Here is a 25,021-nt window from a genome sequence, read left to right as displayed (position 1 = left end):
CACTGTTGAAGTGGAAACAGGATTACCACTCCCTTGTTTTTCAGAATTTGTGGTCAAATTTGTAATTCCTAATAAAGTCAGATAAACTCACTTTAAAGGTGCCCAAGAATGCTTTTTCACAAGATGTAATATAAGTCTAAGGTGTCCCCTGAATGTGTTTGTGAAGTTTCAGCTCAAAATACCCCATAGATTTTTTTTAATTAATTTTTTTAACTGCCTATTTTGGGGCATCATTAACTATACACTGATTTTGGCAGCGCCGCCCCTTTAAATGGCGTGCTCCCTGCCACACGAGCTCTCGACTATATTACAGTGCATTTACAAAGTTCACACAGCTAATATAACCCTCAAATGGATCTTTACAAGATGTTCGTCATGCATGCTGTATGCATGCTTCGAATTATGTGAGTAAAGTATTTATTTGGATGTTTACGTTTGATTCTGTATGAGTTTGAGGCTATGCTCTGTGGCTAAAGCTAACATTACACACTGTTGGAGAGATTTATAAAGAATGAAGTTGTGTTTATGCATTATACAGACTGCACATGTTTAAAAATGAAAATAGCAATGGCTCTCTTGTCTCCGTGAACACAGTAAGAAACAATGGTAACTTTAACCACATTTAACAGTACATTAGCAACATGCTAACGAAACATTTAGAAAGACAATTTACAAATATCACTAAAAATATCATGCTATAATGGATCATGTCAGTTATTATTGCTCTATCTGCCATTTTTCGCTGTTGTTCTTGCTTGCTTACCTTGTCTGTGTACAGATCCAGACGTTAATACTGCCTTTCCTTGTCTAATGCCTTGAACATGAGCTGCCATATGCAAATATTGGGGGCGTACATATTAATGATCCCGACTGTTACGTAAAAGTTGGTGTTATGTTGAGATCCGCGTGTTTTCCAGAAGTCTTTTAAACAAATGAGATTGATATAAGAAGGAGGAAGCAATGGGGTTTGAGACTCACTGTATGTCATTTCCATGTACTGAACTCTTGTTATTTAACTATGCCAATATAAATTCAATTTTTGATTCTAGGGCACCTTTAAAATAATAAACAGATACTATCCATGTAACAATTTTATTAATGAATTTAAAGAAGGGTTTTTGCCATTATATAGTTTTTGTAAAGAAACAGAAACAGTTGTACACTTATTCTTCAGTTGTAATTAAATTATTTTAGTCTCAAGTTTCTATGTTTCTTTTTGACTTGTTTTACAAGTTTGTTACTATAACTGATGTAATGGTCTTGTTTGTGGATTGTGATACTGGTTTATTGGAAATGGATAATATAATTAAACTTATTCTATTAGGGAAATATCATATACATAAAGGAAAATGTATATCGTCTGTACCAAATGGTAGACTATTTTCCACTGATTTGAAGATTTTTTATGACTCTAACATCAATACAGTATACAACCGAAAAGCTGTTAAGACATCTAAGCTGTTGAAAAGGATAATTAATGTAATAGAAATATGATTGATTTTTGATATAAGATACAGAATTTTGATTTAATTGTTTTATATATTTAAATGTCTTTGTATTCCCCTACTGTTGTTTCAAAAAATAAAAAAAAATGTTCTTCAGAAATCTACGGGTGACGTCACCGACACTACGTCCATATTTTTTACAGTCTATTGGTGAACCCCACAGACTCACTGAGATTGTGATGACGCTCTGCGCCACTAGAGGGAGTAAGTTTGTGTTATATTAGTGCAGTTATAAGAAAACATGACGTCACCTGGTAGAAACGAAAGTAAAAGAGTAGGACAAGAAGAGACGCCATTCCGAGGCTTTACAACTGTTTTCACTGTGTGGATACTTAAACTGTCGCATATTTTGTGGTAAGTTCAGATCTTAGGCTATACTTAACGTAGCTATGTAGTGATATAAAATTAGCTGCTCTTTAGGTTTATGTTCTTCTTTACATGGGTTTTAAAACACAAATCATTATATTTCGACATTAGATTCCAACCAAAATGGCGGAAACGTTGACAACATGTTACTTTTGATATATAAAATAATAGGTATAGATTTATGTAATAATAATAGTTTGTTTTATATATTATTATTATTATTTATTTATTTATTTTAAAAAACATGTTCTGTATGAATATTTTTTACGGAAGCCCTGAACCGCATGGTGAAAAAAAAAAAAAAAAAAAACTTGGTAGGGAGGAAAAAAAAAATCGAAAAGTTATCTCGTTATTTCAACATAATAAGTCGTTATAACGACATAATATCGCGTTATTTCAAGATATTAAGTCGTTATAACGACATAATATCTCGTTATTTCAACATAATAAGTCGTTATAACGACATAATATCTCGTTATTTCAACATAATAAGTCGTTATAACGACATAATATCTCGTTATTTCAAGATATTAAGTCGTTATAACGACATAATATCTCGTTATTTCAACATAATAAGTCGTTATAACGACATAATATCTCGTTATTTCAACATAATAAGTCGTTATAACGACATAATATCTCGTTATTTCAAGATATTAAGTCGTTATAACGACATAATATCTCGTTATAACGACATAATATCTCGTTATTTCAACATAATAAGTCTATTTCAACAGTATTTTTGTACAGGATGCAATAATATCATATAGAGTGATTATATTTATTAAAATTATTAAATGGATGCTGCATTATTGGGAGAATAAAACCCCTCCACTTTCCACCAACCCTACTCAATGAACACTTTTAATATTATTAAACACTTGTTCACATTTTATTTCCACTTTTTGAACATTATTTTCATTTTATTGAAAATGTATATGATGAGAAAATAGGAGTGAGCTCTTTTATTGGGTGAGCTCTGCAAAATGCTGATTCGACCCTGCAGCGATCGCTGTAAAAGCCAAAATCTGAAACCCTTCATGCTATTGTTACGCCACTGAATACATCGAATTACAACTGTCCCTTTTTAAACTTCAGTGGCCCAACCAGACATTGGAGCTATACTGTAAAGAGTGTTTGTCAACAAGGGATGCTATTTGCACTTACTGTAAATAGACACTCCGTGTCCTATTATTTCAATATATTAGCACCTATTTTGATTTTTATATCTTTAGAAAATATTACAAAGCAGTTTGTTTGCAAACCCAGAATAATAATAAAAAAAACCCGCTTAAAAACGTTTTTGGCCCCTGGACTAGTGCATCTCTATGTTTTATTATAGTTCAAATCAGATTGGACACCGGGCTGTAAGTTTGACACCCCTGACATTTGCACTGTAAATTGTTTTATTTATGGTCTAATAAATTTAACCTCAATAAAGGTTAGCCTGGGATGAACGCAAATTCTCATGATAAACCTCTGGGATTTTGGAGCACCAACTTGTAACAGTAGTTCAACATAACTATTGCATTCTTTAATTGATTCCCTGTCTTATTCTGCCCTCTAGTGGGTAATATCGAACATGCTGCTAACCCTGCCCAATAAATACTTTTAACGTTATTAAACACTCGTTAGGCAGGTTATTTGCACTTTTATAACATTGTTTTAATTTTTATTGAAAATAAATGCCTTTTTTGATATGTGATGTGAAACTAGAGAAGAACGAGCTCGGCAAAAGGTGGATTCGAAACCGCGGCGATCGCAGTAAAAGCTAGACTGGCGGTTCAATACTTTAGCGTTGCGCCACTGGGGACGTTGATAGGCGAACCTCCTTTATCATACTTGATAGATAATGAAGAGTTATTATGTTGAAATAACGACTTATTATGTTGAAATAACGAGATATTATGTCGTTATAACGACTTATTATGTTGAAATAACGAGATATTATGTCGTTATAACGACTTAATATCTTGAAATAACGAGATATTATGTCGTTATAACGACTTATTATGTTGAAATAACGAGATATTATGTCGTTATAACGACTTAATATCTTGAAATAACGAGATATTATGTCGTTATAACGACTTATTATGTTGAAATAACGAGATATGTCGTTATAACGAGATATTATGTCGTTATAACGACTTAATATCTTGAAATAACGAGATATTATGTCGTTATAACGACTTATTATGTTGAAATAACGAGATATTATGTCGTTATAACGACTTATTATGTTGAAATAACGAGATATTATGTCGTTATAACGACTTATTATGTTGAAATAACGAGATATTATGTCGTTATAACGACTTATTATGTCGTTATAACGACTTATTATGTTGAAATAACGACTTAATATCTTGAAATAACGAGATATTATGTCGTTATAACGACTTATTATGTTGAAATAACGAGATATGTCGTTATAACGACTTATTATGTTGAAATAACGACTTATTATGTTGAAATAACAAGATATTATGTTGAAATAACGACTTAATATCTTGATATAACGACATAATATCTCGTTATTTCAACATAATAAGTCGTTATAACGACATAATAAGTCGTTATTTCAACATAATAACTCTTCATTATCTATCAAGTATGATAAAGGAGGTTCGCCTATCAACGTCCCCAGTGGCGCAACGCTAAAGTATTGAACCACCAGTCTAGCTTTTAGCTGCGATCGCCGCGGTTTCGAATCCGCCTTTTGCCGAGTTCGTTCTTCTCTAGTTTCACATCACATATCAAAAAGGCATTTATTTTCAATAAAAATTAAAACAATGTTATAAAAGTGCAAATAACCTGCCTAACGAGTGTTTAATAACGTTAAAAGTATTTATTGGGCAGGGTTAGCAGCATGTTCGATATTACCCACTAGAGGGCAGAATAAGACAGGGAATCAATTAAAGAATGCAATAGTTATGTTGAACTACTGTTACAATTTGGTGCTCCAAAATCCCAGAGGTTTATCATGGGAATTTGCGTTCATCCCAGGCTAACCTTCATTGATGTTAAATTTATTAGACCATAAATAAAACAATTTACAGTGCAAATGTCAGGGGTGTCAAACTTACAGCCCGGTGTCCAATCTGATTTGAACTATAATAAAACATAGAGATGCACTAGTCCAGGGGCCAAAAACGTTTTTAAGCGGGTTTTTTTATTATTATTCTGGGTTTGCAAACAAACTGCTTTGTAATATTTTCTAAAGATATAAAAATCAAAATAGGTGCTAATATATTGAAATAATAGGACACGGAGTGTCTATTTACAGTAAGTGCAAATAGCATCCCTTGTTGACAAACACTCTTTACAGTATAGCTCCAGTGTCTGGTTGGGCCACTGAAGTTTAAAAAGGGACAGTTGTAATTCGATGTATTCAGTGGCGTAACAATAGCATGAAGGGTTTCAGATTTTGGCTTTTACAGCGATCGCTGCAGGGTCGAATCAGCATTTTGCAGAGCTCACCCAATAAAAGAGCTCACTCCTATTTTCTCATCATATACATTTTCAATAAAATGAAAATAATGTTCAAAAAGTGGAAATAAAATGTGAACAAGTGTTTAATAATATTAAAAGTGTTCATTGAGTAGGGTTGGTGGAAAGTGGAGGGGTTTTATTCTCCCAATAATGCAGCATCCATTTAATAATTTTAATAAATATAATCACTCTATATGATATTATTGCATCCTGTACAAAAATACTGAGGTACAAATAGTATCTGCCAATACCAGCCTACAGCATCTAAATACTATTTACACTTCTTGCAAAGAACTGATAAGCTACTTTTACATGGTGTCAATAGAATATATCGCTATTTTCACCTAGTATAAATAGCATATCGTGAAAATGCTGCTATTGTCATTTAGTATAAATAGGATGTCTAATAAATTTATGGTCTAATAAATTTAACATCAATGAAGGTTAGCCTGGGATGAACGCAAATTCCCATGATAAACCTCTGGGATTTTGGAGCACCAAATTGTAACAGTAGTTCAACATAACTATTGCGCTGTTTAATTGATTCCCTGTCTTATTCTGCCCTCTAGTGGGTAATATCGAACATGCTGCTAATCCTGCCCAATAAATACTTTGAATTTTATTAAACACTCGTTAGGCAGATTATTTGCACTTTTATAACATTGCTTTAATTTCTATTGAAAATAAATGCCTTTTTTGATATGTGAAGTGAAACTAGAGAAGAACGAACTCGGCAAAAGGCGGATTCGAAACCGCGGCGATCGCAGTAAAAGCTATAGACCTTATGTAGCCCCGCCCCTTTTCAGCGTTGCGCTCGTTGTCTTTTGACTTCCGGTTTGTATTTCCACAGCGATATTACATTTATGAATGAACTGCTCGTTTTAAAATCTTCCCGACCTACTGACATTTGTTAAGACATCTGCTTTAAACATAACAATGCTCATGATAACTTTCATTAACTCTACAACAAGTAAATCCACTAAATCAACTAATTATTCTTTGACAGCGATGCCATAGAAATGTACAGAGCTACCGCAAAACGGAAGTTCAAAGACAATTTTATAAAGATGGCGGCGCGCTTGTTTCTCTGGTAAATAAGGTCTATACTGGCGGTCCAATACTATAGCATTGCGCCACTGGGGACGTTATCACAGGAACGTCCTTTATCATACTTGATAGATAATAAAGAGTTATTATGTTGAAATAACGACTTATTATGTCGTTATAACGACTTATTATGTTGAAATAACGAGATATTATGTCGTTATAACGAGATATTATGTCGTTATAACGACTTAATATCTTGAAATAACGAGATATTATGTCGTTATAACGACTTATTATGTTGAAATAACGAGATATTATGTCGTTATAACGAGATATTATGTCGTTATAACGACTTATTATGTTGAAATAACGAGATATTATGTCGTTATAACGACTTAATATCTTGAAATAACGAGATATTATGTCGTTATAACGACTTATTATGTTGAAATAACGAGATATTATGTCGTTATAACGACTTATTATGTTGAAATAACGAGATAACTTTTCGATTTTTTTTTTTTCCTCCCTACCAAGTTTTTTTTTTTTTTTTCACCATGCGGTTCAGGGCTTCCGTAATTTTTAGATCATGTGACAGCAAAATAAACATTTTGAATTTGAAGATATTTCTCCATCATACACAACGGCATTATTGTACGAGTGATGATCACATTAGAAGCAATATTAATATTGTATATGATCACATGTAATGAACCTGTGGAAAAGGATTAGTTAGAACTGCACTAGTTCAGGTGGTGTGTGTGTTCGGTGTAAGGACACCTGAGACAAGATTCAGTTTCCAGAATTTAATGAAATGATTAAGAATTGACAGCACAGTAGGACTAGAGGGCATGTCTTGTTCAAAATCTCCAAAAGTGGATATTTGTATAGATGTGGTCTGAAATAAGAAAGATAACAACGAGTAGACAGTAATAAAGATAAATAAAGATTTATTGGCAACCGTATATGTTGTTGTAAGGAGAGAAATTGTGTGAGTAGCAACATTTCCTGTCTAAAAGCACTTTCTGGTGGAATTTGGACAATTTAAGAGGGAGTTTAGAAATATTAAAGTCACAAGTTAACAGAAATTCTAATCCACCTATTTTGGATGTAATTCCAAAGGGAGTTACAACAAATCAAACATTTTTAAGCCAAAAACAAGCTAATAAGTTGGCACATAGAGAAGCTAGGTTAGATTGTGTGTCACGTTGAAAAGAATGAGGAGGATATCTATTCTCCAAATCGTCCAAGTATTCATTAAAATTGCCTGAAAATATTACATATGAAGCTTGGAATGCATCAAATTTACACTGAATAGTATCAGAAACCTTAGCAAATAAGGACTTGTTCAATGCACTGGAATTATGACCATGAATATTACAAAGTATAAATGTAGTGTTTTCCAATTTTACAGTCAGAATAACCCATCTTCCATTTTCACACACATTTTTTCGCATATGGGCCCAGGGCTGACTTGCTGATTCTAGGGTTTTACATTTCAAATATTCTGACAGCAAGCTGGATACATAAATGATAAATGATAATTGAAATTATAAATTATTAAATTATATGACGTCACTTTAATGTCAAGTAGCCAAATACGGTGTCCCATACTCGGAATTTGTGCTCTGCTTTGAACATGTTCTGTGTTGTGTTCTGCAATGAACATGTCTATAAAACAAAAGGCTTTTACAAAAAGAGGTAGCCACCATCTTTTAAACATACAGGGCAATTGGTAGGAAAAGCAGTTACAAATATGCAAGCAGAAAAATATGTAATCATGTATTGTACTACAGAAAACTGTTAAAGAATTAACTGCTTCCAAACAAAAGGTCTGAAATCAGTCTCTCAGTGTTTTTGTTTTGTTTTGTTTTGTTTTTCAGAGAAATGAGAGAAGGAGAACACTAAAATGAGTCTCCATGTCAGGAGAGAAGATGAGGACATTGCCTCTGAAATGAGTTCTCCATCTCCTGGATCAAGCTTTGTGTCTAAGAAGAGTGATCAATCCATGAAGAAACTACCCTCTGGATCCAATGATGGACCAGTGATCTCTGAGCCCAGGTAAGACACTGGCCATTTTAGCATTGACACATGCTTTAAAGTCTTTTACAGTGCAGTCTAGAAGCCTGTAGAGGGTGAGTGGTGAAACCATCACAGATAATCACAAAATCTCTTTCCTGAACTTTCACTCTTACTGTTCCTAACTGGTCGGCCCTAGCGAGGGAATTCTGGGCCCCCACTGCCCTCCACTCATATCATATACGGAAATGGTAGGCATACAAGATATGGGCATGGAGGCCCACATCTGGTGCAATGCACCTAATAATTCTTCGGGTGGTGCGTGCCCACCGGTATGAGGTGGGCGGCAGCTCTTATTAGGTGTCCTATTCCCGCAAAAGTAAATCAGACAGTGAAATCATCAGGGCACGCCATTGCATTGATTCCCTACAGTGCACTAACCTGTCTTGATAAAGAAGGTTTTGATATACTGATTAAGCAGTTCTCCTGGCCTCCCTCTCCTTTTCATGATGTTACTGGTGCCCAGATTTTCCAGGCAGTTTCACTTACAATGTAACTTTTTCTAACTTCAGCTGTTCTCGGAGCATCCTCAAATGTGGTTCTATTGACTTGCTGGGGTGGAACTTGTTTGTCACTGACTAAGCTGAAATAATTAGGCTTGTTCAAGATGCATCAGCGTTGCACAGATTGATCGGCGTATGACATCATTACCACGAGCGCGTTTGAAGCATAGACAGTAAAAGAAATGGACACAGCGACCCCATTGGAACTCAATTGAGACAAGTGAAGCCCATTTTTAGCGATTTTTAGCACTTCCGTTTCTGACGCGCAGACTCAAACTAAGCTTGATGACGTCAGCAACCTGTCTGACAGATGTAAATCTTCTAGTAGCTGTGCGTGCAAACTGCCATCGTTAATCTTGCAGAGACGGCGAGCTTGAGCGGGGAGTTCTTTTGCGTGAGTGAGCAGGAGTAAGTATTCTGATTAATTATTTTGTATAGTATTTTAAAATGTAACGCCAGTACGCCATATTAAGTTAATGCATACTATTGCCTGCGAGCTTCTCCTCCTGTCTGTACGGTAATTTCTTTACTGTGCGACAGAGAGTCGAGTGGTTATGACGCAATCGTTAGCCTATTTTTACAAAAACTGTTTCTACGGGGCCATAATGTAACATAGAAGGTAATGGAGCCCTTTATACATTGTCGTGTATCTTTGGAAATAAATAATGGACAAATGGAGTCTTTAAATGCCTCAGATGTAAAGTTATTCACTGTCAAAGTGACGCCAAAATGAATGGGAGTCAATGGGGATGCTAACGCAAGTGAAGTTCTGCTACAAGATGGCGGCACCTGGCCGACTTCAACTTCCGGTCGACTTCCTTGGGCACTGGTTTGAAGAGCATGCGACTCCTTTTGCTTTTTTTTTTTCCTTTTGCTTTTGAATCGTTCTCAAAGTACTTCGATGTCATACGTCTATTTTCTTTCACCATTTCACACCTTCATTTCTTTTCAAGCATATCCTCTGTACAATTTGGAACTTTGTATTATAGCAGTTCTCATGTTACTGTCTCAGTTGGATGAAATGTTTGCATTGCTTATTTGTAAATGGCTTTAGATGAAAAGTGTCTGCTAAATTAATAAATAAGTGTAAATATATGGCACATTCAAGTTATACAGTTCAGCTAGTGCTCTAATCTTATTATTATTATTTTTTTTTTGTCAGCATCAACAGGAAGGAGAGACAGAGATCAGAATCTCCAGATCCCAGCGGTGTGTCTGTGAAGAGCAACGCATCTATGAACGAACCCCATAGATTCAGTGATGGACAAGTGACCAGTGGGTGAGTTGTTACTGTCTCTATTGGATGAACTCTTTGTATTGCTTATTTGTTAATGGCTTTAGATGAAAAGTGTCAGCTAAAATAATAAATAAGTGTAAATATATGGCACATTCAAGTTCTACAGTTCAGCTAGTGCTCTAATCTTATTATTTATTTATTTTTTTTTGTCAGCATCAACAGGAAGGAGAGACAGAGATCAGAATCTCCAGATCCCAGCGGTGTGTCTCTGAAGAGCAACGCATCTATGAACGAACCCCATAGATTCAGTGATGGACAAGTGACCTCTGACCCCAGGTAAGACACTGGGCATTTTAGCATTGACAGATGCTTTTATTCAAAGTGTTTTATAGTGCATTCCAGAAGCCTGCAGTGGCTGAGTTGTTACTGTCTCTATTGGATTAACTCTTTGCATTGCTTATTTGTTAATGGCTTTAGATGAAAAGTGTCTGCTAGAATAATAAATAAGTACAAATGTTTGGTGCATTCAAGTTAAACAGTATAGCTACTGAAAATTCAGTTTTGTGTGTCTTTTGTCAACTTCAGCAGGAGGAACAGACAGAGATCAGAGTCTCCAGATCCCAGCGGTGTGTCTCTGAAGAGCAACGCATCTATGATGGAACCCCATACATTCAGTGATGGACCAGTGACCTCTGACCCTCCGTTAGTATCAATATTGATGTAGTGCATCTCAGATGAAAAATTATTTTAATGTAAAAACTCAGTGAGAATACAAACAAAAACCTCAGAAGCAAAAACGAAATACCACTAAATAATATCCAAAAATGGAGTATGCAACACATGAAGAGTAGTGCAAAAATCATATCTAGTAACCAATATATTTCTGATGGTATTTAATGGTCATTCTAATGACTAGAATTGCTGCTCCTTTCTTTTTAATTACAGCATGGTGGAGAAACAACAGCTGATCAGATCTGTGCCGTATTCTACTTCCCTCTATCAGGACAAAACTGAAGCAGTCCTGCAGACACACACACTGGAGACCAGAGACCTGCAGAGAGTAATAGACCAGCACAAAACCAGCATGAAGGACAAATATGAGAGATTATTTGAGGGAAACAAACTCCAAGAGAATGAAACCCTCCTGAACAGGATCTACACACAGCTCTACATCATAGAGGGAGAGAGAGAAGGAGTGAATGAAGAACATGAGGTTTTACAGATGGAGAAAACAGCCAGAACACAACACTCACAAGACACTCCAATCTATTGCAATGACATCTTTAAAGCATCACCTGAACCAGGATGTGAGGAGAAAGACCAAATTAAGACTGTTCTTACTAAAGGCATCGCTGGAATCGGAAAAACCGTCTCTGTGCAGAAGTTCATTCTGGACTGGGCAGAGGGAAAAGACAATCATGATGTAGATTTCATGTTTGTGCTTTCATTTCGAGAGCTGAACTTGATCCGAGATCATCAGTACAGTCTTCACAGACTTCTGCTGAACTTTCATCCTGAACTTCAAGATCTGGATATAAAGATTTATGAGGAGTGTAAAGTTGTGTTCATCTTTGATGGTCTGGATGAAAGCAGAATGACACTGATGTTTTCAGACACTCAGAAAGTTTCTGATGTGACTGAGACTTCATCTGTGGGTGGGTTGATGTCAAACCTCATGAAAGGAGAGCTGCTGCCCTCTGCTCTCATCTGGATCACCTCCAGACCAGCAGCAGCCAATCAGATCCCCTCCAAATACATAAACCGTCTGACAGAAATTCAGGGATTCAGTGAGCCTCAGAAGGAAGAATATTTCAGGAAGAGAATCAGTGATGAGCATCAAGCCAGCAGAATCATCTCACACATCAGAAGAGCAAGAAGCCTCCACATCATGTGCCACATACCTGTCTTCTGCTGGATCTCATCTACTGTGCTTCAAAAGCTCCTGGTAGATGATCTGAGTGCAGAAATCCCTCAAACTCTGACTGAAATGTACATCCACTTCCTGCTGATTCAGATCAACATGAGGAATCAGAAGTATGAAGAGAGAGATCCAGAGAAACTCCTGCAGTCCAACAGAGAAGTGATTGTGAAACTTGCTGAAGTGGCTTTCAAACAGCTGATGAAGGGCAATGTGATGTTCTATGAGGAGGACCTGAGAGAGAGCGGCATAGACGTCACTGATGCCTCAGTGTATTCTGGGATTTGCACTGAGATCTTTAGGGAGGAATCTGTGATTCATCAGAAGAAAGTCTACAGCTTCATTCATCTGAGCGTTCAGGAGTTTCTCGCTGCTTTCTATTCATTTTATCATTATGTAATGAAAAATGTTGACTCATTGCAGTTTTTGGATGTAATTCATAGTCTTCATAGGGAAGCAGTAGATAAAGCCCTTGAGAGTGAGAATGGACACCTGGATCTGTTCCTGCGGTTCCTGCTGGGCGTCTCACTGGAGTCCAATCAGAGACTCTTACAGGATCTACTGACACACACAGATAGCAGCTCAGAGAGCATCAGGAGAACCACACAGTACATTAAAGCGAAGATCAAAGATGGACATAAACTCTCCACTGAAAGATCCATCAATCTGTTCCTCTGTCTGCTGGAAGTGAAAGATCAGACTCTCTCCAGAGAGATTCAGGAGTTTGTGAAATCAGAGGAGAAACTCTCTCCTGCTCACTGCTCAACAATCGCCTACATGCTTCAGATGTCAGAGGAGGTGCTGGATGAGCTGGACCTCAAGAAATACAACACATCTGATGAGGGTAGAAGAAGACTGATACCAGCTGTGATCAACTGCAGAAAAGCCCTGTCAGTGTTTAATCATCTCTTTACTAATTTCTAAATCTACTTACATTTTTTGTTGTTGTTGTTGTTGCTGTTGTGCTGCAGAGTAATTATTTTAAAATATTTATTTTGCTTATTTTATTCTAGAAACTTCTGACTTATTTTACAAGAGTGAATCTGATATTATATTATCAGTGTGGAAAAGTTACAAATTTGATATTCATATGTTCTGCTCTCTTTCAGATTTTCTGGCTGCAATCTCACTGCCCTGGATTGTGAAATTGTGTCATCAGCCCTACAATCCTCACACTCTGTCCTGAGAGAGCTGGACTTGAGTAACAATGACCTGCAGGATTCAGGAGTGAAGATTATTTCTGATGGACTGAAGAGTCCAAACTGTCAGCTGGTGATACTGAGGTTTGGGTTCTATATGTTGATTAATGATTATTAAATAGTTAGTGTTCCATACTTTAAAATTTCCTCCACTTTACTGTCTTGTGTGTCTGCAGATTGTCTGGCTGTATGGTGACAGAGGAAGGCTGTGGTTATCTGTCTTCAGCTCTGAGTTCAAACCCCTCACACCTGAGAGAGCTGGATCTGAGCTACAATCACCCAGGACAATCAGGAGTCCAGCTGCTCAACGACAAACTGAAGGATCCAAACAACAAACTGGAGAAACTCAGGTATGTGGGACAATGATGACTCATACATGTCTGTATGCGATTGGTGTCACCTAAGAGGAATCATTTAAGAAATGTTTTTGAAAATCTGTTTCTCTGTGAAAATGCTGTCCTCCAGTTATTTTTACAATACAGCAGAATTCACTAATTTGTGGCATAATGTTGATTCTTACAAAAAATAATTTTTAAAAAATTGTTCTTATTTTGAAGGTTACAGTGAGGCACTTACATTAAAAGTGAATGGGGCTGATCTGTAAATGTTAACCCCTTAAACCCGAAGTGTACTGCCAGCAGTGCATCCCCCCTCCCCCTTGCGGAAAAAATCTTAATCAAATTACAGAGTAGAATGCAACAAGCATAATTGTTTTCGGGTTTGAATAAACTTGAGCGAGATTTTGAATGTGAAGCCCCCCAGACCCATAGGTATAATATACGGATGCGGCATTTATGTCACGTTTTCGCACGTAACTTCATTAAACATGCGTAGATTGTGGAAAATGCACATCATTATTTACAGCAGATTTTCATAATTAAAATGAGCACAAACTTACCACAATCCGTCACTTAGATCTAAAGATACTCTTCATGGAGTTATAACACACATAAAACCCCACAGATGCACATATAGCTAATTAAAAAAATAAGGTAACTGTCACGTGGCGTTTTCACTTGTAACTTTGTGAAACATGATAGAAAACATGATAGATGGTAGAAAACATCATTACTTACAGTGGATGTTGAAATGAGTCCAAAATCAACATAATCCATTGTGTCAATCACAAATATTGCTCAAAGCATATTTGGCTAAAAACATGTCTCTCATCTTTCTGAGATGCAATCGTGTTACTGGACCTGTCCATGCTTGTTTTCCAACATCGTTGCAAATATTTTGGAAGCTCTACCAATTTTATATTAGAGTCAGGTCTAGCAATGCCAGACCTACCTCTATATTTGGGCAATGCGACGAACCAATCGGGTGGTGTGCGCAGATGAACTGCACTTTGATCTTGAAAAAGTTGAGAAGCTCTATGGACGTTGGAGTTGAGAAAAAAAACAATGATGGGGTGGGCTAATCACCCCGTGCATAGAGATGCAACACATTTATATAAGTTGTGCGTTTTGCCCCAGAGCGCAAGGCTATCTTGGTTCCAAATGCTGTAACTTTTGATTACTTTATGCTATCACCACAAAATCTGATCCAGGTGCAGCTCACATGTAGAGGAACTTCACAATAAATTATTAAAGAATTATTATTGACGAAAAATTCTAAGAATTATCCTGCTACTAGTTATTGCATGTCAAATAAAAAAGATATATAAAAATTCCTGTGAACACACTTATTTTTGTCTTTTATCAGCTGTTTCTCAGCATGAGAATGTCCAAATGTAATACAAATTTATTTTCTAAAAGAGGATCAACGTATAAGCTGTTGAAAGTTTCTCCATCCACATCGATCCATCATAAACATATTCCACACAGCTCTGGGGGGTTAATAAAGGCCTTCTGAAGCGAAGCAGTTAAATCCATATTTAACAAGTCATGAAGTAAAATATCTAGTTTCCGCCAGACCACCTTCCGTATTCAAATTACGAAAAAAACGGAACTGGCGTAGCGTCAGTTAAGCTTTTTCTGTAAGTTGAAAAGGGAAGGCATAGGATGTAGCGTAAGCTTTTTGAACTGCAAGAGTTTAACACATTCTTCGTAAGTAAAATACGAAAGGTGGTCTGGCGGAACCTAGATATTTTATTTCACCACTTGTTAAATATGGATTTTTTTTTTTACACAAACACATCGCAATAATCGCATTGCTAAGGCAATAATCCAACCATAAAAATGACAGTTCATAAATAACATACAAGTTTAAAAGAAATAATGTTTGAACTTGAAATTCATTTTTGTGGTTATCAACATCATGGCACAAATGCTGTCAATTGAGCTTAACTTGTATTGAAGCCAGAATATTCCTTAAAAAATAAGATTAGCCATGTTTCCACTGTCTGGCCGTTTTTGGCTCGCCGAATAATTTGGTCCAAAGCAGGCCAGCTCGGGCTTGAGGGAGTGGTTACAAACAAAGTTTTATCTGAGTCTAGAGACAGCAGCACCACGGATGATTTCATATACCAGCTAACATCAGCATTAAAGACTTAAAAAAACATTTTAGCTCAAAACTCACTTTCAGACAGCAGTGAGTGTTTGAAATAACTTTTGTTTGTGATTCGATTTGGATTCTGATCACCGTATAAGGCAGAAATATTTATATGTGATGCAAAAGACTATGTGCACTAACCATTAACATAGTAAGCATGGTAAATATGACTGCTTGAAGAAATCAGACAAATCATACACCGAAAAAATGGCAGTGTGGAGGTTGTTGAATTTTTAAATATGTATTTCGTCTTTCCTATATGATTAAGTTATGTTTTTATTTTTAAAATTAAGTTATTATTTAAAAATAATTGAATCTTGTACAATTTATTTATTGTTTTATTCTTTCTTTCTTTATTCTTTCTTTCTTTATTTCACACACTTCATCATTTTAAAGACACAATTAACAATAATTAAGAAAAGTTAATGTGTGTAAAAAGGGGGAAACCCCAAAGAAGCTATTGAAAGCTTTTAAAAGGGGGCCCAATACCCAATCACACCATACAACATATAACATACAAGAACAAAAGCTCAATCCATAAACACAAATAAATATAAATACATCAAGACAAGACTACAGCAAACAGACGATCCAAGCACAAATATAACACTTTCAAAATGATCAAGAAGTATATTTTGAAAGCAGTTTTTCCTTCAGATTTTTCTTGAAAACGGAGACAGAATGCAACGATTTAAGGTTTTCCTCAAGCTCGTTCCAAATCTGTGGACCTCTACAGACTACACTCAGGCTCGTACATTTCAATCGTCTTATTTTACCAGTAATTAAAAGTTTTCCCCTTGTGTGATATGTATGCTGGGGTCGGCTAATTGGGACAAGTTCACACAACCTGTAATTTAACTTATGAACAACCTGGAATATCATACAGGCATTATGAAAAGTATTATATTCAGTAAGTCTTAATAGACCAAGGCGATGAAACAATGGACGCGAAGGGGTATTTGGCTCAGACCACGTTAATACCCGTATAATTTTTTTCTGTAAAGACTGTATTTTTTTCAGGTAGCTAGTAAAAGTGTTACACCATATGACATTACAATAATTTATATGGGACTCAAACAAGGTTTTATATAAGATGACAAGTGCTGACTTTGGTAAAAAATTTCTTATTTTGAAAAATAATCCAACGTATTTTGATAATTTTTTTATTAACTGCTCAATATGACATTTAAATTGTAGACATTCATCAATAACGATTCCAAGAAATTTAGTGGTGTTTACTCTTTCAATAATTTGTTCATTTATTTTAAGACAAAAATGCTTATTTGCCAATTGATTTTGTTTGGAATGAAATACGATGTAGTTTGTCTTGTTTATATTAAGAGATAATTTATTGCACCGAAACCAGACAGCAACATTTCTTAGCTCTCTATTTATTATTTCTTCCATTTCATTTGGACTCTTATGTGACATAAATAAGTTTGTATCATCAGCAAATAAAACCTTGTGTAAAGCCATTGTGGAATTTTCAAAATCATTTATATATATATTAAAAAAAGAAGAGGGCCCAAAATGGATCCCTGAGGGACTCCACATTTAATGGGTTTACTTACTGAAATTTGTTCATTGATACTTACATACTGCTGTCTACCAAACAAATAACTTCTGAACCAGCTAAGGGCTAATCCTCTAACTCCATAATGGTGTAATTTATTCAATAGGATGTCAAAATCAATAGTATCAAACACCTTAGGTAAATCTAAAAAAATACCAATACCGCTATCGCCTTTATCAATGGCATCATTGATCTTTTCAATCAGATCAAGTACCGCCATGCATGTGGTTCTTTTTTTCCTAAAACCATATTGAGAAGAAGCAATAATATTTAATTTATCAAGATAGCCATATAGCCTATTGTACACTACTCTCTCTAAAACTTTAGAAATTGTAGGCAAGATTGATATCGGACGATAATTGCACATATCATTTTTATCCCCAGATTTGAACACTGGTATAATTCTGGCAATTTTTGTCCTTTTTGGTACAATTCCAACAAGCAGAGAGAGATTAATACAATAAGTCAATGGCTCCATGATATTGAATGCTATGGCTTTCAGAATTTTACCACAAATTTCATCCTCCCCAGCAGTGTACGAACTTCGTAAATTTGTAATTATTTTATAGACTTCATCACAATTAGTTGGTTTCATAAAAAAAGAATGTACATAAGAGCCCCGTAAATAATGGTCGAAAGTGATACCCTGAGGTTGAACTATTTTGTTAGAGAGTTTTTCCCCAATTGAGTTAAAGTAATTATTAAAATTATTTGCTAAATTAACATCATGCGTATATTTATTATCCAAATTTGAGGGTAAGCCCACAGCATTAGGAAACACAGCGTTGTTTTTGCTTTTATTAAGGACTTCATTTAGCACTTTCCAGGACTTCTTAGAGTCACCCTGTGATGCTTTTATGAGATATGTATAGTGGTTATTTTTACTTTTCCTTATTATATTAGTAAGTTTATTCCTGTAACTAGTATATATATCCTTGTTCATATCACTTGGGCATTTTAAGAAACGTTTATAAAGCTTATTTTTATGGGTGATAGATTTTAAAATACCCTTTGTGAGCCAGGGGTTGAGACCAGTTTATCAAGTTGTCATAAGCAGTATCAGGATTGTTGCAGTCATAGACTGCTTTCCATGTTTTAGCCTGTAAATTTTCACCCAGTAGTTTCAGGGTTCTCTCATTTAGTACTTTAATTTTTGTTTTTCGCCGTGGTAATTCATTCTTATTTGCAAGATCTAGAAACAATACAATCGGAAAATGGTCAGTAATGTCAGATAACACGACTCCAGATTCTAATGTAGTATTACGAATGTTTGTGATGATATTGTCAATAACTGTCCTAGTGGAAGACGTTACTCTGGTAAATTGATTTATGGTACAAAAAAAAGAAAATGAATGCAAAGTATTTACAAAGTCTCTTTTTACAACGTCATCTTTGGAGACATCAATATTGAAGTCCCCAAGTATGACACAATCTTTGTTTTTTTTGTTTATGGAGAATAATATGTTCTCCAGTTTACCCTCGAAAACATCAAGGTCAGAGTCAGGGGGGCGATAAATCACTCCTACTATGATTTTTTTTGCATTTGTGAGATTTATTTCCACAAAAAGTGAATCAGAATGATTGTCATCTAAGACAATGTCATCACAAACATTAATTTGATATCTGGAATGAACATATAAACAAACACCACCACCGGTACGGCCAAGCCTATTTTTAATAATGAGCTTATATCCATCTAAATTAAGAATATCAGTAAAGGTCCTATCATTAAGCCAGGTTTCACTGCAGCCTATAACATCAAAGCTACAGTCAAGATTAGAAAGTAAAGTGGCTAATTCTTCATGGTGTTTAAACAAGCTTCTAATGTTAAGGTGCATAAATGAGCAACTATTTGTACTATTTAAGCTTTGTAATTGTTCAGGAGTATAATATCTGCAATTTAAATGATTGTCTATATCAATACAATGTTTTACATCCTCTCCATCATAAGTCAACTCATCAAAGGCCATATGAAAAGATAGAATCGTATTTAAATTGATTGGTCAGAAAGTTTGCTGGGATCATATAAAAATAAAAATAACATATGCACACAAAACCCATACATACATACACATACATGTTTACACAGATAACGTTAATCTTCTGCTATAATGAACTAAACTAGCTCTCTCCCCACAACATTATGTTGAGAACTTATAGGAAAATAAATGAGGGCCAGCAGTAATATAACAATCTGAGAAAATACAACCTTAGACGCTATACTTAAGAAGAACACAAAATTGCTCTCCCCTTTTTGAGATGCATAAATTGAGATAACAGAACACATGATAGGGGAAGAATGTGTCACCTCTGGAGAACATATCTCAGTAGTAAAGTCTTTGAACATCATAAATCAAAACTCAAGCCCATAGTCATCAATACTTTGCTCAACAGTCTGGTGAAACATTTTAGGATGTTCAATCATTTAAAATTAGTCATGTTAAAGCTAAATAAAGCCCCTTTTAAGTGCTTTGTGAAGCAAAGCCCAGCTGCCGCAAATCACCATTTTGACTTTCATACATCTACAGAATTTCTTATAACAATTAACAGAGGTTTAGATGTTGATGATTTATTGAGATTCATTTGAAGCATCTTTGAGGTCAGTGTTGGCTGTCGTTGGGCTCTTGGCTTTATTGTTTTGGTCAAAGTGATGTTAGGCATCATTTAGTGACTTGATTCATTGATCATATTCAGAGTTTAATCTCTGATGAAATGGTTGATGCATTATTTTAGAACTGTGATTCTACAACATGAGATCCAGCAATCAGATAATATGAATTGTTCTGCATCATGCTGACTCATATAGACATCAAGAATCAACGTATGAATCACAACAATGGTGACAGTTCTTTTTTTAAGGCTTAATTCTGCGATGCATGCTGGGTACTAACTTAGTAAAAACTTCATCCATGGCTCCCAGCATGCATTGCAATGTCACCATTGTTTTCATTTAGTCAAAAGTCATGTTAATTAACATGAAGTCATGTGACAAAATGCATAAATACAACATATAAAAATCATGTTCATTTGACATACATGAATTAGGCAGCCAGAACGTAGATAAATATGTGCAACCGGTGTACATTTTTTGTTATGTTAATCCAACACATTTTTTTTCAGTGTATAGGCTATCACAATCATGTATTTATTTTATCTGTCAGTACGTCTCGTCGCTTTATACCGGACTGTCTGATATCCATATTTAGCACCACATATATCATAAAAGCAACTCTGGTTTCTCTGACTGAAAATATAACTGTATTGTGTCACTGGAGAAAGTGCTAAAACTCCTCAGGTTGTAAATTTGGTGGAAAATTTGTATAAATGATCATTTTTCTAAATGTGATGTAAACATACTGTCCTGTGATTACAAATGAATATAATGATGGTAACTTAAACATTGTGATTTTCTCCTTTGGTGATTCTGCTTGTTATCATCAGGTGTCTTCAATAATGGTCAATCATCACTCAATTAATCACTTATTTATCTCATTAATGCTTCAGTGGGTGGAATAAAAATATGGCAGGACTTTTATTCTCTGACCCCTGGATTACCCACCTCTGAAAATGAATTCATTATGATCAATGTATCACTTATTATTGTAAAACTGTGGTTTAGGTTTTAAATCCTAACTGCAAAAACATAAACTACAAAAATGCCAACAAACGGCCGTTTTTATCATGTTCATCTCGCAAGTTTCCAGTGATTTCTTTAAAACTTTTATTTGTTGGTGCAATGATGGGTTTGTGTGATGACAGTGACATTGTTACAGAGAAGTGTGTTATGGGTTGGTTTAGTGAAGCGCTGCAGAGACATCCATTTGGATTTCTTCTGGACTGCTTAATGCAGGAAGGATAAAAATTTATTCTTTAACACTTTGCTCTGGTCAATCAGGTTAAAATATATAATTTAATCACATTTCCTCACACCATGGTACTACTTTATCAATTTTACAGAATAATAAATCCATTTGAATCCATTTAAGATTGTTTTGTTCGTGTATATGTTTATGTCTTAGTTTGGACCATGGAGGGCATTTCAGGATCACTCCGGGTCTGCGAAAATGTAAGTCCTCAGACACAAACACAAATCTGTCCATATTCAATGAGGTCAGAGATGTTCTGATCTGGACCACACACACACACACACACACACACACACACACACACACACACACACACACACACACACACACACACACACACACACACTTACTTTAGCTATGTAAATGGGTACATTGCCTAGACACACCTTTATTTACACACCTCCTTCATGTAGTTCTCATCTCTCTTTGTGTTCAGATGCCTGTGATCTCACACTGGATCCAAACACAGCACACACTCGACTCATCCTGTCTGAAGGGAACAAAAAAACAACATGTGTGAAGGAGCATCAGCCGTATCCTGATCATCCAGACAGATTTGAGCTCTATGAGCAGGTCTTGTGTCGAGAGAGTCTGACTAGACGCTGTTACTGGGAGGCTGAATGGACTGGATGGGGTCATGTAGCAGTGACATATGAAGGAATCAGCAGGAAAGGAGGCAGTGAATGTCGGTTTGGACTCAATGAAAAGTCCTGGAGTCTGAACTGTTCTGATGAGATTTACTCTGTTTGGCACAATAAGAAGAAGACAAATGTTCCTCTTCCTTTTTCTTCTTCTAAGAGAGTAGGAGTGTATCTGGACGTGTCGGCCGGCACTCTGTCCTTCTACAGGGTCTCTGACACACACACACTCACACACATTTACACATTCAACACCACATTCACTGAACCCCTCTATGCTGGCATTGTGGTTTATCCTGATTCTTCAGTGTCTCTGTGTCAGATTTAACAACTTGCTGTGATGAACCTTAGAGACAAACACATTTCCACATCAGAGCACCAAAAAACTTTTGATGTAACTCTGTACAATATCAAAATGCAAATCAAAATTAAATATTAAAAGGAAAGATTTATTAACCTGCCTGTCATGACCAACACAAGCAAAGGTGTTGTTAATAAAATATTCTTAAAATCTCAGAGATTCTTCGAGAAAAAGTTTTAGGTCAAAGGAGTTCAGCTTGCAAAATAGTTTGGGAATCGCTTCAATACATGAACAACCATTAATAAACATGAAATCAGTTTATGTTTTCCAAAGTGATGCTGATAAAGGTCTAAGCCCTCCATCAGTCACAGACTAAAATATGTTTGCATTATGAGAAAATTTCTATAATTAAGGACAGTCGATTTTAGCATTACAAACAACATCAAGGGTATGTGGTAACTGAGCAGATCAGTTATATTTCTGAATCAAGTCACATAAATGGCCTAAAAAGTTATCGGAAATGAAGCAACTGAAACAAGGTTTGCCACACTATTGCAATAAATTTGGCAAGTATGTGATGATTACATTGCAAATATGAAACTGTGATGTTTGTCTTATGAGGCAAGCAAATACATCAACATAGAGCAATGTGCATAATAAATAAAGATTATAAATATAATAAATCCAGTATGTTTATGCTTGTATGTTTATGTTCAGTTATTTCACTTTAATGGCAACGGAAAGGACCTATTATTTGCCATTAAAGTGAAATTACCGAACCTAAACATACAAGCTTGATAAAAATGCTCATTTTAGAAGAAAATTTCAGATGGCACTTAGAGGCTTTTGCATCTGAAGCCTTCAAATAGTTTTTCTTTACCTTGCTGAAGTTTCAAATTAAGTTTTTTTGCGAGATCATGTTGGTTGATGTTGCACAGCACTTGTACTGCGACAGTCCCAGCATTAGTAGTGTATCTCTGGACCATAATATCCACCAGATCCTGACGATCCACGTTTTTAAATCCGCTCTCACAATCTCATCAAGAGTGTCCATAATCAGTTTTTTAGTGGCGTCCATTTTTTGTCACTGGGAGAAAAAGGACAAAACAGTTTTGATTTTGGAACCACTGTTCACTAATTGTGTCCTTAAAGTAGTTCACTTAAACAAAACTATTCATAATAGTTTCTGGTGCAGTTACACGCCACCAGGGAATTCAAGATAAAGGTATGTAATGTAATGGATGTAAATTAAATTAGTGAAAAGATCTTTAGGGAGTATCATGTCACAGACTGACCTCTTGGATCAGTACATGTTACACCTTTACTATCAGTTGTTTGCTGAACGTTAAAGGTCAAAGTCACAGTATCTGTATACAAAATTGTCACCAAAGGTACAAAACTGGTCTCTTAAGGTACAAATCACAAGGGTACAAATTTGTACCTTTGAGGGTACAGCCCCAGTGACAAGCCATTGTTCCCCTAAAGGTACAATTATGTACTTTATTTTCTGAGAGTGTATTAAAGAGGACGAATATTTAAAATATCGAGACAGGACAATACGAGAGACTTAATTTACAGACAAAGAGTTACAGCTTGCAATACTTCCAATGCGCTACAGGACCTTTTAACGCGTTCAGAACAAACAATGCCATCTTATATTCTCCTAACAACATTCACTTTTAGAAAAAAAGGTACAAAAGCTGACACTATAGGTCACAATAATATCCAGCTGCAGAACGGAAGTGAGGGGCAGGGCTTAACAGTCATATTTGCGCTACCCATACATGTCATTTTCTTTTGTTAGATATAACTTGTTTTTACATGGATTTTGATCAGATCTATGTCTACAATATTTAACCCTCTGGAGTCTGAGGCTGATTTGGGGCCTGGAGAACTTTTGACATGCCCTGACATTTGTGCTTTTTTCAGTTGTTCATAAACATATTAATGGAAAAAGTGTCATTACACTGTATTCAGCACAAACTAGGCTACAATAATATGTGAGGAACATGTATGTACATGTTTGTGTTTTTGAAGGAATAACATTTATGCGTGGTTGTTGAAAAAACAAAAAACTTAAGTCACTGAAATAAGGCCAAAAAAAGTATAATAAATCTGTGTTCATAAGACTTTAGGGTATTGGAGGTTGTAGACTAGAGTTTTTGCTTCAAAATTATGTAAAAATTATGCTGCCTACTCCTTCATATTTAACAATATATTGATTTAGTTTTTGTAAGACACTTTTTGCCAAGAAACACAGTATGCAAGGAGGCGTGAATCACCACTGAAAATGGGCCATTCTCACCTGAGAAGACAACAGAATTGGATAGTAATGAGCTGAAATGACTTGCATATTAATGAGGCATTTCAGTCAGGTAGGCTGTGAAAAAAAACCTTCTGTGATGTCTCAAGCTCATTATGATATATGAAACATACAGAAAAATATTATTACAATATAAAGTAATGGTTTTATATTATACTTTAAAATATAATGTATTTCTGTGATGCAAAGAGTCTGAATATAGGCTTTTAGTTTAAAAGCATGCACATTTGGAGAAATATTGGATTCTCATATGCTTATGTCAATTTTCTATACAGAGGAGTTATTTTTATTTAATATTCACTGTCATTACTATGAGCGCTGGTGTTTTCAATTCATCCTTGAAGTCGGAGGGCGCTCTGTGCATTTTAGTCCACAAATTCATCTAAAAGAAGAAGAGGCTATTCCATGAATGGAGTTTCCAATACATACAGCAGCAGGAGGGCGCTAAAGAAACAAAAACTCATCTAAACTTCATCTG

General features: G+C 35.5%; 1 protein-coding gene across 2 annotated transcripts; it reads left to right on the top strand.

Moving 5' to 3' along the window:
* The first annotated feature begins 1,759 nt into the window (after positions 1-1,759).
* Positions 1,760-24,721, top strand: LOC137031771 (NLR family CARD domain-containing protein 3-like). Of its 2 annotated transcripts, XM_067403031.1 has the most exons (11): positions 1,760-1,859; positions 8,297-8,474; positions 10,158-10,274; positions 10,446-10,568; positions 10,818-10,934; positions 11,178-13,040; positions 13,260-13,433; positions 13,526-13,699; positions 16,500-16,589; positions 21,435-21,481; positions 21,718-24,721. In XM_067403031.1, exons 2-11 carry the CDS (start codon positions 8,323-8,325, stop codon positions 22,245-22,247), a joined length of 3,387 nt encoding a protein of 1,128 aa, XP_067259132.1. In that variant the 5' UTR covers positions 1,760-1,859; positions 8,297-8,322; the 3' UTR covers positions 22,248-24,721. The 2 variants fall into 2 exon arrangements, with proteins under 2 accessions (XP_067259132.1, XP_067259133.1); XM_067403032.1 differs by lacking the exon at positions 16,500-16,589 and having other exon boundaries at positions 21,718-24,718.
* Positions 24,722-25,021: the final 300 nt, after the last annotated feature.

The sequence above is a fragment of the Chanodichthys erythropterus genome, chromosome 12, assembly GCF_024489055.1.
Source record: "Chanodichthys erythropterus isolate Z2021 chromosome 12, ASM2448905v1, whole genome shotgun sequence".
Taxonomy (NCBI): domain Eukaryota; kingdom Metazoa; phylum Chordata; class Actinopteri; order Cypriniformes; family Xenocyprididae; genus Chanodichthys; species Chanodichthys erythropterus.
This window is presented reverse-complemented; position numbering and strand designations above follow the sequence as displayed.

Coding starts and splice junctions, on each gene's coding strand:
- LOC137031771 (XM_067403031.1), top strand. CDS start 8,323: ATGAGTCTCCATGTCAGGAGAGAAGATGAGGACATTGCCTCTGAAATG. Junction 13,434..13,525: donor TGTCAGCTGGTGATACTGAG/GTTTGGGTTCTA, acceptor GTGTGTCTGCAG/ATTGTCTGGCTGTATGGTGA. Junction 16,590..21,434: donor CCTCTACAGACTACACTCAG/GCTCGTACATTT, acceptor TTTATGTCTTAG/TTTGGACCATGGAGGGCATT.